Source organism: Plutella xylostella, chromosome 2 (genome assembly GCF_932276165.1).
Source record: "Plutella xylostella chromosome 2, ilPluXylo3.1, whole genome shotgun sequence".
In the NCBI taxonomy this organism is placed as follows: Eukaryota; Metazoa; Arthropoda; class Insecta; order Lepidoptera; family Plutellidae; genus Plutella; species Plutella xylostella.
This window is the reverse complement of record NC_063982.1, coordinates 3,637,599-3,652,837: the sequence shown is the minus strand read 5'-3', so window position 1 is coordinate 3,652,837 and position 15,239 is coordinate 3,637,599. Positions and strand designations below refer to the sequence as shown.

At 38.2% G+C, this 15,239-nt stretch overlaps 1 protein-coding gene across 1 annotated transcript in view; it reads left to right on the top strand.

The window, feature by feature from the left end:
* LOC105394481 (serine protease filzig) overlaps positions 1-15,239 on the top strand; it is a 31,873-nt gene that overhangs the window by 12,695 nt on the left and 3,939 nt on the right. The window contains exon 2 of the mRNA XM_038113671.2: positions 12,220-14,582. Within this exon, the coding sequence (XP_037969599.2) occupies positions 12,220-14,582 (2,363 nt within the window). The remainder of the gene's footprint in view (positions 1-12,219; positions 14,583-15,239) is intronic.

Genomic DNA, 15,239 nt, shown 5'->3' with positions numbered 1-15,239 from the left:
CAGAATAATAAAATTGATAAATGTCATTGGTTGCTTGCAATATATCCTTAAAAACTACCTGCATTCCTATGTCGTTAATTTTTCCAGAATATTCATTATACATGTCAATATTATACGATAGGTTTGCATTGGGATCCATAAGAAATACATGTCTGTTCGATAATACATCTAAATACATTAAGTTGTTAAATGTTTCTACTCTCCAGTTGTACATCAATTTATGTTCTCCATATTTATACGTCGGGAGACATATTAAAATGTTAGTGTTCTTAATGGATTGTGTAACCTCTCTCAGGTGTAAGACCAATTCGAAGTAGTTATTCGTGGTCGCAAACTCTTCCTCTCCAAGTAGAATAATACATATGTCTTTTAACGTAAGATTTTTTATTTCGTCTTGTTCCAATTTCTCAAGAAGACCTCTTGTCCCGAGATTAGGATAGAGAAGGTGAGTTAATCTTAAGTTGGAAGGGTATGTTTCTTCAGCTATTTCCATTATTTTATTATGTTTGCTACTTAATATAACCATTTTACTCGGAATTGGTTTGGTTTGGATCCGTTTAGGTTTAGCTATATTTTTCCCTTTACTTTTTTTCGCACTTGCCGGGATTGTTTCTGCGGTGCATTTATCTTCTCCTTTCTTGCTAGGCTTTACTATATTTTTCCCTTTACTTTTTTTCAAACTTGCCGGGCTTGTTTTTGTAGCGCATTTTTCCTCTCCTTTCTTAATAACTGTTGTATCAATCATAGGAGTCAAATTTAATTTAGGAGTAATTTCCGATTTTTTTGTTAGTTTTTTCTTCGGAGTAACTAGGTCATTTTTGAGACTGTTCGCAACTTTTTTATATATATTGTTCTCTTTCTGTAAAATTTCGATATTACTTTTAAGTTCAGAGTTTTCTAAGTTTAGATTTGTAATTTCCTCGTGTGCTGCTTTTAAATCACGATTGAGATGTTCAATTTGCAATTTTAAGTCCTTGACAATTTCGTCTTCGTCTTCAGAGAATGATGGCATACTATTTGTGGTGCCATCTAGAGTAGTTTTGGTCGCATTAATATCATCATCAGTTACATTAGTCTCCGATTGGGCTCTTGGTCTCCTTCTAAATGTGATAGTATCCATAAAATTCATTTTCGGTATTCGCCCTTATATCGAATCTCAGAATACGGAATAACGTTTATCAAATTTAATTTATATTCGTGAATTGGAACGTAACTCGAAAAAAGTTATGAATCGCCGGTGTAGTGACAGCCTTATCTGATTTTTATTACTGGCAACATTGTTTTCTTGACGTTTTGTGAACAGCTGATTGGTTAATATAGGTGTTTGTTTACCATGAGTTTTTGTAAAATATCGTTTTGTGGCAGTTTATGCGTAATTTGAATTCAAAACCACCATGAATTGAAAACAATAGATCCGATTTGTGTACCTTGAGTTCAGGATATCGTCCAAAATGGGAGTACAGACTCGAAATCACTTGTTGCACTAGACGAGGTGAGGTTATGTCTTGATTTATCAGGTATTTTGATGGACACTAGGCACTGTTTTACTTGTATTTATGAATTAAATATATGGAGCTCTAGGATTATAATGTTTACAAACACACGACGTCGTTCCGTTTTTAACTTTATCCTTAGATAGATTTGACCTTAAGTCCTTCTTCTTCTTATAGTGCCTCTTCATCCTTGGAGGTTGGCAGTCAGCTCTTTGCAGCGCTCTCTGTTCTTGGCTAGTTTAAATATTTCTTCCACGGTCTTCTTAAGTCCTACTCAACGACCATTCAGCCAATCACATCGCTGCTTTTCGTATTTTTTTAAGTTCTGCTTTAACTGCCATTCTCAGGTGTGAAACTGACAGTATCAGTACTAAACAGGTGATAACATCGTTCGATTTAATTTTAAAATTATGTGAACTATGCCAATGTACTAAAAAAAACCGCTGCTGTGATTGGTTGAGCATTTATAATTAAAATTCCATGTGAATCGGCACTCGATACATTGTTAAGAAAAAGTGTGAGAAAAATTGATTATAGCTGAAGAGAAAATAGATAAGATCTGCTCTATGGGATGACAAGAAAGAGTCTATTATTTTAAAATTATAGATTTCTTTCCATGTGCGGACTATAGGTTCCCATACTGCATACATGAAGTAGAAAACATGTATCTTGACCAAAATGTCGGCCTTTAGCATTTATAAACGAATGATGGAAGACTATTGGAAATGTCGGAGCGCATCCTAAGATAATGTACGCAGAGGTTTTGCAATTTTTGAAAACTATAAAAGTTTACGTTTTCTTCTGTCATCTGCATACTTTAACTGTCTAAAGTTGCATGATAGTTTCTGCTAGAGGCGCCACTTTGTATGCGAGAAAACGTAAACTTTTATGGTTTCCGACAATCTAACAAACCTGTACTAGACCCCCAGAAGAAAACCTAAACATTTTTCGTTTTCGTAAATTGCAAAACCAGTACTACAGAGTCACTAACTAACTCAGCGGCCAATTGTCGCATTAACTGTATTAGATAACATAAAAATAATTTACACTATAAATTCAGCAACGACTTTCACTTTCGTCACTTTAAATGCAATTACACCATAGTGACGTCATCAAACGACACGAAACGGTATTCTTTATTCATAATCCTTTAGGCACGCTTTTACTGGAGCGAAATTTGCAATCTTAATGGTAATTTTTTTTTTTTCATGGTTAGGAAAAAGCTCCAGTGAACATAGCACTAAATTACTCCTAAGCGGAAACGACTAGCTTAATGACGCCGTCTGCAATATTGAAGTACATTATTTAATAGCGCATTAGAATATTACCTGCAAATAAAAAACGCACTTACCTACTCAATTATTTATTGCATCCATAAGTTTTACAGGTGTTCAATACATTAAATTAGGGACTTAAACTATTATTAGGTATGTTCAAATTTCAAATCAAGTATTAAAACATTGGGTTTATTAAATTTGATGTCGACCGTTTGTGGGTGGAACTTTTTCATTGCTCGCTAGTGTAATACAAACTTTAATGGTCTAGTGAAATTCTATTGTGGAAATTCTATATATATATTCGGTATTTATATATATTTTTTGTCTTAAATCATCTTAGATTATAAAAACATTGGAAATATGCAAATGTACAAAATTGACTATAACACTATTTATTATGTTATTTAGCATTGTATCGATTGAATAAGATTTAAGAACATAATATACTTAAATAGGTTGTTATACTTTTTCTTATCAAATCGGGATATCAAACTAGTTTAAAGATTGATTGTGTCTCGGTCAGTTGCGTTCGGAGATGTTAATCATTCGAAAGATAATCATTTACCAGCAATCTTATAAATAAAAAAAGATACAATAAAATATGAAATAAACGTTTTATTCCATTGTTTAAGTGCAATAATGCGAATGATTCTCTCTGTATTCGCTTTTTTATTAATAATCTGATGAAAGCTATATGGGCTAATAATACCTACCTATTGATATAAAATTTAAGGTATTTGTTCTATTTAGATTTTAAGGGAGATAAAGCTGGTTATCAGCCGGTAGCTTTTTCTATGGATTATTTTCCCGCGCTTGTTAGAGATGGTTTGTCAAATATATGATTTATTGTCTATACAATACAGGGCCCCAAGTCCGGTAAGCAATGGCGGCACAGTTGTGTGTCGGCAGCATGGGTTTCACACTATACGTATTAATTATCTGCGTTATAGGAAATATTTATTGCGTCTTTTTTAAAGAACTAACGTTTATAATAAGTAATAAGTTTTAAGTGTTTCATATTGCACTACTGGGACTCACTAACCAAGAGAAAACGGATAGCTAAAGTCGGAAAACTATTCAGACGACACAGCATTGAGCCGCCATTAATTAGCAGACTTGAGGCCCGGGTGTTGCAAAAAGGGTACTTTGAAATTCTGATTTCATTTTTGGGCTTAGATATACCATGCTGCACATGTAGGTTTCGGCTAAGTATACCTTTTTTGCAATATGCTGTACAATTGTACATCTGCACTCACAGGCAATGAAAAAGTTCCTGTTGCATTAGCACCAATTTAGTCGTAAACGCAAAATAATAGCTTAGTGATGCCGATTGCAATACTGAAGTACATTTGACAGCGCATCAAAATATTACCAACTAAAAAGGTATAGTGCCACAATCTTATCTGTTCCGGTGGCGACATCGCTGTGATCGAATCCAGTGTTGCTTTCGATTAAATTTTGCCTATTTCTGGTTTAAACGACAATGCATTTCGGCTATTACCTATTGTAATAATTAGGTACATTCATAAGTATAGTACTATAGATAAATCAAAATATAGGGTCGATAGTAAATGAAAGTGGATATAATATATCAAATGACATTTGTTTCAGTGTAGTTCAGGTTATGTTCTGCTTCTGATATAGGAGATTAAATCTAGATTACAATGGTATAGGTAATATATGAGGGTCGTGGGAATAACGAGATAGATAGACTTAAAAAAAACAATTAATTAAGTATTATTATTATTTTTAAACACTTTATTTTACATTTTCTAAAGTAACAAGAAACAATAGCATACAATTAAAATAAATTCAGACAGTGTGCAAAGGCTAATACATCATCATCATCATCATCTTGACCCATCACGTCCCCACTGCTGGGGCACGGGTCTCCTTCCAAAGGCTAATTGCCAAAAAGGAATTTCTTTCAGCCAACTCTTGATTGGTTGGGAAAACAATGACATGTCATAAATCATCATTATTTCGTCTAAAATTGCTGCAGGTCCTCACACCTGTAATCAAAGAAAAATAAAGATTATATACTTTTCATCACGAGTATCATCACGACTCATCCCGTCCCCACTGCTGGGGCACGGGCCTCTCTGGAAAATATTACATAAAATTACATGGAGTATATGGGTAAAATTATTCGTCATATTTGGCAACACTAACCTGTAGCCGCTGCAACTCGTTCTTCCAATTTTTCAAACAGAATTAAAGGCGCCTGAATACGTTATTCTTCCTGCATAACAGCCAATATATATAGTACTACTTTTCTTGCATTACATTACAGCGCTTTTGGTAGTATTTCACCCAGAAAATCACAAAACAAATTAAATAACAACAATTGAAATTGACAACTCAAATAACGCACAGAGTATGAAATGACGTTTGACAATGACGTTACGTTAGTTGCACATTTTGACCACCGGAACAGATAAGATTGTGGCACTATACATATTTTCAACTAATTCTAAATGAAATAATTTAAATAATTTGGTGCACACATTTTGATAGTGAAACTTTTAAATAAAAAAATAAATATGTGGGGACATCTCACACACGGCCATCCGACCCCAAGCTAGGCAGAACCTGTGTTATGGGTGTCGGACAGCTGATATATCTACACAAATACATAGATAGATAGATACTAAATATAAATATCATTTATATTTATCACCATTTTTGATGGCTCGTAAGTTTATTTGTACATTTAAGTGTTGGTTTTTCATAAATAAATACTTAATAATCTCTACAGCTGTAGCATTTGTCACCAGCATGGTGTGAGAGGATTATCCATATCCAGTCAGAATATTTGCCAGTATAGGGTACTAGCTGTTCCCGCGCGCTTCGCTTCGCCTTAAAAAGTTTTCCCGTGGAAATTCCGGGATAAAAAGTAGCCTATGTTCTTTCCCAGGGTCTGGACCGTATGTATACCAAATTTCATCCAAATCCGTTCAGTAGTTTTGGTGTGAAAGAGTAACAGACAGACAGACAGACACAGTTACTTTCGCATTTATAATATTAGTTAGGATTAGGATAACGATACTATAAAGAAATTATGACTATACCTAGGCATGAGTTGACACACCCAGCTAGGAAATCTTCCATACTTGCAAATTATTCAAGCTATGCGATTTCTACCACGCTCTGCTTCTCAAGTGGGCTACATCCGTGTTACAAGTCATCGGCTCCAGTGCCAACTTATATCTGCAGCTAAAATACGCAAATTATGAACAAATTTCACAAAAAAAAACACTCACACCTTGTACTAATGTACTCCCTTGCGGGGTAGGCTGAGGTGCATTGCTGCACCCACTTTTCGCCAGTGTTATGTTAGTCCCAATGTAATAGGGGGCGGGCCTATTGCCATTTTATGGGCACATCCCAGACCCAAGAACAAATATGTGTGCCATATGCCACTATGCCATTCGGTCGTCTCTCGGTGAACAAATTTCATAAGTACTCGTAATTATTATTCTTCTTCCACCGGGAGCTTCTGTGCTTCTGACAGCGTGTTAAGCCGTGGGTCCCTGTTTCGGCAGCAGTCGTGAAGCCTAGTCAGATGCCTTCGGGGGCGGCTTGAAAAACATCTGACAGTCGGGTTTACGACAGCAGAAGCTTGCTTGTGTTGGGGTACACCAATCAGCACGGGGCTAGCGTGGTGTACTAGGCAGCAGTGGTGACGTGATGGGTTGTGTACTGGATGATGAATTATTATTAAGTCGATAAAGTCCTGCCCCATTGCTCTATACAGTCAGTCATCCGTCCTATAGGAGTATGAGAGTGGGCCAGAAAGTGTTTATGTCTACTCCTTAGCGTGTTGATGACAACCAGGAGACACTAGAATGCGTCTAGGGATTGTCACCATGGCGGAGGGAATCATAAACCTACCCAGTATCTAAAATATGCTACCCAATTTACTGTTTATACAATACAATACAATCCTCTTTATTTGCACCAAAGACAGAAAAAAATTACAAAATAAAGCTTAAAAATAAAAAACAGTACAAAAAGGAGGCCTTATTGCTTATAGAAATCTCTACCAGACAACCTTTGGATGGAAGAGGGTTTAAAATAAAATAAAATGGGATTAAAGGTTTATAACATCACCAGTCAAAGGTAAACTGCATAATAATTGTTGAAATTCCAAAATATTGTTCATATCACCTGCAGAATTCTCAAATGGCAATATTTTCTGACACTTTCTCTTATTCAGTATAATTCAAAATGACATCATACTTGTTTTGGGCTCACCTACACACTCACCGGTTGGGAATGCAATAAAAAACGATAGTTATTTTACATAATATTATGTACCTTCAATGTAGTAAAATCTGTAACTTCCTGTTTGAATGCTTTATCTAATATCGATAGCTGAAAGTTACTATTAGGGTCCTGTGCCCTGAGTGCGAGTTTTTTAACCTATCGAGAAGTGAAATCGAAACGCAGATTTTGTATGGCGCGGAGCTAGTACAGCTACTAACCACTAGGTGGCGTGTCTAAAACGCCATACAAATTTGCGTTTTGATTTCACTTCTCGATAGGTTAAAAAACTCGCACTCAGGGCCCTGAGTGCGAGTTTTTTTACCTATCGAGAAGTGAAATCGAAACGCAGATTTTGTATGGCGCGGAGCTAGTACAGCTACTTACCACTAGGTGGCGTGTCTAAAACGCCATACAAATTTGCGTTTCGATTTCACTTCTCGATAGGTTAAAAAACTCGCACTCAGGGCCCAGACTATTTTGGACACATACAAATTAGCATTAAATGTCAAATCCGTATGAAAGTAACTCTCAGCTATCGATAGATAGAGTTATTGAAACTGGCAGTAAGAAGACTTATCTTTTAAACTTTTAAGTGGGAGATAGATGTACGAGTAAGAACGCTAACTTATACACTCACGGGCAATGAAAACGTTCGTTTCGCTCGTTGAATGAAACTCACTAAATCCCTACACCAAACGACCCCAAGTTTTTCAAACATTTAATTTCTAATTTCAACAAAATATAAATAACTGTGTTTAGTTGGTAATATCCTGATGCTGTGTTAAATGTGCTTCAATGTTGCAGAAGGCGTCTTTAAGCTTGCTTTTTTCTGTTTAGGAGTGATTCGGTGCTTTTTTCAGTGGAACCTTTTCATTGCCCGTGAGAGTAGTATAGCTCGTCGAACTTTTTAGTTCGTGTAATACGCGAATTTAAGGTGACTCACGAGCGAAAAAGGTCGCCAAGACGCAAGTACGGCGTAATTACTCACTTGAGCTTTGTCTATACAAAAATAACCCATCTACAAACAACAGGAAGGCTTTCTTGCCTACGTAACATCTTGAAAAGAGCTTGCTTTGACCTAAATATCTTTACCCAAAATACAATGTTGCTGACGCATTTTTGTCTCGCAATGTGGTTACACTTACACTCCGTGTCAGGGGGTTCACTCTATATTACGAAAAACTGAGTTTCGGAGCGCTGCTGCGCGAGCCACTTGAAAATTGAACGACAGCTCTCATTCGTTAGTTTTCGTCAGTATACAATGTGTTCTACGAGTAATTTCATCGAGAAAAAAACCCCATCTTTGGGGTGAAATCTCAATATTCTAGAAATGGCGGCCATTTTAAAGTTGCTTTGAACTTTTTTTATGTAACTTTTAAGCAGTTGCGGATATTTTTATTGGATAGAGATGACTTTTTGCGGTAAAAGGATTTTATTTCATGTCCGTAAGGCGTTTAAATCTCGAGATATGATTTTCTATAAAGAAGAAGAAAATCTAATTTAAGTTACTTAGACCCCCCACATATGTGGGTTTTTTCTCGATGAAATTACTCGTAGAATCCACCCTTAAAGTTTGACGGGTCCGAAAAACAGCACACTGTAGAGTAACCCTCCTGAGTATTCGGTTCAGTTAGAATGTACTGACATAATAGTAACAAAAGTTTCGTCTGTCGAACTGTCTGTCCGTGTACTTTCGCTCACTTTCCTTGTTACACTTCTTGTTACTTAATTCTGTGTTGTGACAAAAGTATTTGTGTTTGCTTCCATTTTTTTTAGGTATTCATTAGCATTTAAATGTTTCAGTAACAAATTGCATCAAACTACTCCTAAACGGAAAAGGCCAGCTTAATGACGCTTACGCGTAAAAAGGCCGAATTAGTTTCAATAATTCTATCTACTATGGTATCTACCAAAATCAAATCAAATCAAATCCATTTATTTGTTAACATAGGTACAATTAAAATGCTGTTGGGTGTTTATGTTTAAGTCCTCTATGTTATGCCTAATTGGCGTACAAAATTTTATGTTGGTGGTAGCATGCATACCGATGACTAGTCCTGACTTTCATACTATTTTGACACATTTAAAGTTACAACACAACCAGTCAAAATCGTATGAAAGTAACTACCAGTCATCGGTAGATAGAGTTATTGAAACTGGCAGTTAACAACACAGAACAAATCTCAATCGAAATCAGGATTACATATTATTATTCAGCACGCAGTCCGTGATACTTTTCTCTTCGTCCGGACACTGTCGTGGGCTCTCTAATTATTTGGCAAGGCACTGCACGTAGGTACAGTCAGCTGCTTAAGTACCTATACACTTTTGTACCTTTTCAAACTGAAACCACCTTGGGTTAATTCACACGTACCACAACCACACCACAGCCACAACCACACCACAACGACGCCGTGTGGTCGGGCGTATATTTCGTATTGAAAATGAATAATCCAATTCTCACGTGCCACATTTTGCCGTTGTTATCGACCACCTGTGTAATACGACCACATCGCACACGACCATGTGGTTACCACATCGCAACGACAGCGACAACGCAACCACATCGACGTTTTGTCGCTACCACAACGCAATTGCAAAAAGCCGCTGTGACGCTATTCACACGTAACCACTGCTTGACCACATTATGTCGCTGCGACGTGGTGTGGTTGTGGTACGTGTGAATTGACGCCTATTAATTCATTCAACGTTTGACAACGTAAGAAGTGTTTAGCTACTTAAGCAGCTGACCGTACAAGGTACTCACCACTGGTTTAATTATGTTCACTTTGGGCTACGATGTTTCCTTTGGCCTGGTTCTTTAAAAGTATGCCGTCTTGATTTAGTCATAGGCCGAATTTTTGCATAGGACACATGGATTCGGGTGTATAGCGCTGGATTTTGTGTCTGTACAGGGTGTTGCAAAAAGGGTATACATGTAGGTTTCGGCTTAGTAAACCCTTTTTGCAACAACCTCTATATTGAGGTAAATACAGTGAAAGTAAAAAAAAAGCGCAACCACCAATAAAATACTCTCACTTTTTAGCTCACTTTTTTTATTGTTTAATGCATTTTCCTCTAACTTTAACTAACGTGGCTTAGAATAGCGGACCAGAACAATAAAGAAAGATTAAAAATTCAAAAAGAATCTCACGGCCATTCATTAATTCAATGTCTACGGCCTTGAAAAAAATTGAGAGTGTGTCATTGGCCCCTTTAAAAATAATTAACATCTTAATGTTGCCAAAAATATGCGATATCTAGTACTTATGATTGTATCTAAGCAAACCACAGGAACAAAAATAATAACTAACGCGAAGACATTTTATGCAAAACCAGAAAAACTAAGTTTAACATTTGAGAGCATACATTTCAAAATTTTACCATTACCCACGTATACCTGAAACGACTTACAATATTAATTTGTAATATTAAAGAATTTACGTACTATTTATGGTGGTGCATTTTATTTCCTTTCAAGCTATTTCCCACGATGTTTACTCGCAGTAGCTAATGCATCAATCAATATAATATAATATGTGTATAGGTATATCGGTCCCTTGGTATTTTTATCTATTTAGATCATTTTTGATGGATTGATTAATTTTATCCGCAAGTATTTAATTAGCACTTGACAATTTTTACTAAGTTGATTCTGAATTCTGAAATCTTTAAGTAGTTAGCTAGATATTATCTATTCGATTCTTTCAGGACCATATTTGAGATAATTTAGGAGTAATTTCCAATCTCTTTCAATACGATAGCAATAGATGTTTCAATTAGACCATACGCTCACTTTCGCTAGGATTCGATCGACAGGTAGGTAATTAATGAACTGCCTACACTCTGTGGACTGCTACTGACCTATTAAAATATCTTATTAGGTGGACTAAGTAGGAAGTAGGCATGGCAGTGACATATCCTCGTTAAAAACTAGAAAGTAGTCTAAATGCGTGCATTTTCGCAAATACATAGCATTTACTAGAAACTTGTAAATAAACACATTTACCGATTGGGTGAAACCTACTCTAAATTCTAGACCGCACTAAACTGTGTTTAAAAGAAATTCCATCAGACTTGTTCTAGGAATAGTAATTGTTGACCTTTATGTTATAAAAATCGCCGTCGATAAACTCGTTTAAAGCGCGTTGCACCACTCACAGTGCCGTATTTATGGTGAATCGCGATAAAACTACGTTTATCTACGTCGATAATGAACCCGTGTAACGCGGCAGCTGATGGAGTAGGCCGAAACAACACACAATATTTGTAGTCATTCCACATTTACAATAATATGAGATAGTTTTCTCAAATTGATCGAAGTTAGCTTTCCTAGCCATTATGTTTCACAGATTAGAGATCTCGACTGTTATAAATTATAAATAACCATGTTATAGTTATAACTGTTTCTAATGTTGCTCTGTGATTCTGTGACAGATCGAAACAGTCGGTCAGCGCACTATCAGCTCGTTGATTGGTGGAATTTTCACTTCTATTAGGTGGAAAGTTGTAATTTCGCGATGTAATTGGTTGTTAGGTGAAATTGGACAACGATATATTTGATCGTTTGCGTCCGTTGCTCAGTTTTATGTGTTAGATATTGTAGAAATCGAAATCTTCCATGAGTTGTACTGGTCATTTAACAGACTGGAGCTCTCATGCACTCCAGATAATATTAGGAGTAGTTATAAGGACTGGTTATTTTTTTTATTTAATAGAGAACTTGTTAACTCGCACTTATGACTATCACCCAATAACTTCTCGATAGGACATACCCCAATTTTTTTTAATCCTCGGATCTCCGGGGTCCCTCCGGGAAGCCATGAGCAACCTAGGTCGTCTACTGGCTTTCTGGCGTGAGCTTGGGTGGCTTAATAGCTAGTCACCCCATAGGTATTTCACGCATAATGGCCCACCTTGGAGGCTAAATGCGGAAAATCAGCTCGCCATGATAGATAGACCCCAATTTTTCTACATACCTATTTAGCATACTATTTAGTCACAAATGTCCTTCCACCCAAAGTTCATCTGTGAGAAATAGCTTTTAGCGATACGACCATTTATGTTTTACCTATATATTAGTATAAAAGTTCTGTGTTTGTGTATAATTAAAGAATATTATTAAGTATCTATCTAGTTAAATGTCTATACCTAAACGATTGTTTTCTCATTACTTCCAGATTCAAGAAAACTCTTCGGAGGCTACCGAATAACGCCCGCCTACTGCAAGGCGAGTCGACAAGCCAAGTACAACCGAGGCAACACCATCTGCATGTTCAACCACGAGTGCGTGCAGCGAGGCGGGGAGGTGGTCGGGGCTTGCATGGACGGCTTCCTCTTCGGAGCCTGCTGCCAGCTCAGGTCCGACAGCCAATCACACATCCCTAAAGGCCCTGGAGTCATCATGACGAGTTACCTAGACTACCCAGATGCGGACCCCGAGTCCGAAGACTATGAAAGCGAACAGCTCAACGCGTGGCACAATAGTTTTAAGCCCGTAGTCACTCCAGGGTACAGGCCTGGTGATAAGAATCAAGCGCCTGTGAAGTCCACTACGGAGAGGACTACGGATATTGATCTGCCGATTCAAAGCTCCACTGAAAGTCTGCAGTCGGAATTTTCTGAAGGTTTGACACAGATCACGAATGCACTGCTGCAGTCACCGCCTAAAGATAACGGTATGGTGTTAGTACAGGCTGGCACGGATCAGAGTATTTATTCGCACAGCACAATCAACCATGGACCAGCTGATACGATACTGATGCATCAAAATGGGACGGAAGTCGACAATGTCGCTCGGCCATCAGATTTCAATATTCATATCTCGTCAATGCAAACAAAACCAACCCTTATGCCGAATACCATGACGACTACATCGACCACCCCTAAAACTGTTTCTACTCACCACCCAGTGTATTCGAAGCCAGTGTTCAAACCGAAGCCCGGTACTAAGCCAAATGTGGAGAAAACATCAACTACTGCGGCTCAAAAGAAGAAACCTGTTACTGCTTCTAGTACAGAGAAGTACGTCCCTGTGCAGACGGTGACGAAGGAAACAACAAAGAACACAGAATTATCTTCAATCAACAGCATCATCCAAATGCTCAATGAAAGTACACCAAGTCTCAAAGACAGTTCGACGCAGCCAACGACGATAGAGATGGCTGAAACCAAATCGTCTCCAGCGCCTACCTCAGCTGGAACAATCACGCCTGTATCTTACAGCAGTGGATACCCCAACTATTACATATCCACTGGACATTACGTAACTCTGAAGCCATTCCAAAGCACCACACCTTCTCAAGCTTCCAGCTACTACACTACAGCTAAGCCAGTCAGGTATACCACCCCTAATAGCATACCTGAAGATGAGAAATACCAGAGCTCTAGCAAACCGTACTCATCTTCACCCAAACCTAGTCAGTCAACCAACCAGGCCATAGATGCCTTCAACAGATATCCGACCAATCCCAACGATTTTAGTGACGCTGTGACGACTTTCAGTTATGTCAGCTCCACAACCACCAAAGCTCCTCAAACTACGACCAAAAGGAAACCACCGTCGACCAGCTATTTAGTTGGGTCTAATCCTGTGACGAAACGGCCTCCAAGTTCGAGTATTATTCCAAGCTACGACCTGGCTCCTGACAGCTTCTCCAGTGTAACCCCAACGGTCATTGTCCTCAATGGCTTCCAAACCACAGCCAGACCAACCACAGAAGAACAGGAGCCCCAATTCGTTGAGATATCTCAGGAGCCATTTAAGAAACCAGTCAATACTATTACAGTGAACAACCACATTGAATCCACCAATAACATTTACATGACAAAACCTCAATCCAATTACGAAAGGCCATCGTCACCGACTGTAGTTATAACCCCTAAGCCCGCACCGGCTACCACGCCTTATCCAGTCAGATACCCTGCCAAGCCTACGGGACCATCAGTCCAGATCTCCCAGTCTACTACATACACTACAAGTCCATCCTACGACGGTTACACCGACTTCTACTCACAAACGACACTTCGACCAGAACTGCAGACCTCTCCAGATGACCTCATCAACTTCCCGCCTGTAAGAAACCCCTTACTTAACGCCACTGGTTCAAACCCAGGGTTATACAACACGACAATATCGATAGCAGACAACGACATCAATGTGCTTCACGAAGTGGAGTTCACAACGCCCACTTGGCAAGAAGACGAGAAGTTGAACGATAAGATGAATCTATTTGTGAACAAAATAGTTGGCAGTCTTCAGGGAACATTCCAGGAGCTTCACGACATTGTGATATTAGATAAGAAACCTAATGCGACTGTAATAAAGGACACAAAGGCGACGACGACAGCTCGTCCTGTGAAAAAGCCCCTGACAACGCGGAAACCGGCTGTGACGACGCGCAAGCCCGTGAGGTTGACTACGACTACCAAGAAGCCGCCAGTAAGGACCACTAAGAAGCCTGTCGTCAGGACGACTACGGCGTCTCCTGTGAGAAGGCCGACCACTACTGCCGCACCACCTACTACTACTACGAAGAAAGCTGTAAGTATAATTATTTTCCTTTCAATCAAATATAGAAGGCATATTTAATAAACCTTGTGGAAGACTTTGTAATCAAAATTGACAATAGTGGAAAACTGTAATCATAAAAAAACTTAGCAATTTACATGAACGTATACCTACCTAAGTATATTTATTAAGACATACTTCAACTCGTTATGCCGCAGCTGTGTACCATTCACCTCATCATTAACTCTAAACAATAGCTAGAGACAAGACCTACATACCCTGCGGACTAAGCAAAGGGCTGAAAGTAAAAGCGAATTAACGACCTACAAGCAATGTCAAGGTGAAACACCTCTAGCAACAACAAAAGTTAAAGATTAAACGGCTATTACTCTTGTTAGTCTCTACTGCTTGTAGACATAAACTATTGTTTTAACAACCGAGAAAGTTGAATTTTATCTGTTTCATGAGTAAGAATGACGGCCGGATGGCGCGGTGGTTAGTGGCTCTGATTTTTGTGCAGTCGTGGGTTTGAATCCCGACTGGAGCAAATATTTTTTATCGGGTCTTGCATGTTACGTATGATTTCAGCCAGCCTACCGTTATTCGAGTAATCATACAGACTAGCAGGAGATATATTATGTCCTGTCGTCGGCTATTGGGTGTTTGTGGGTTATATGACGTGTTTGTATC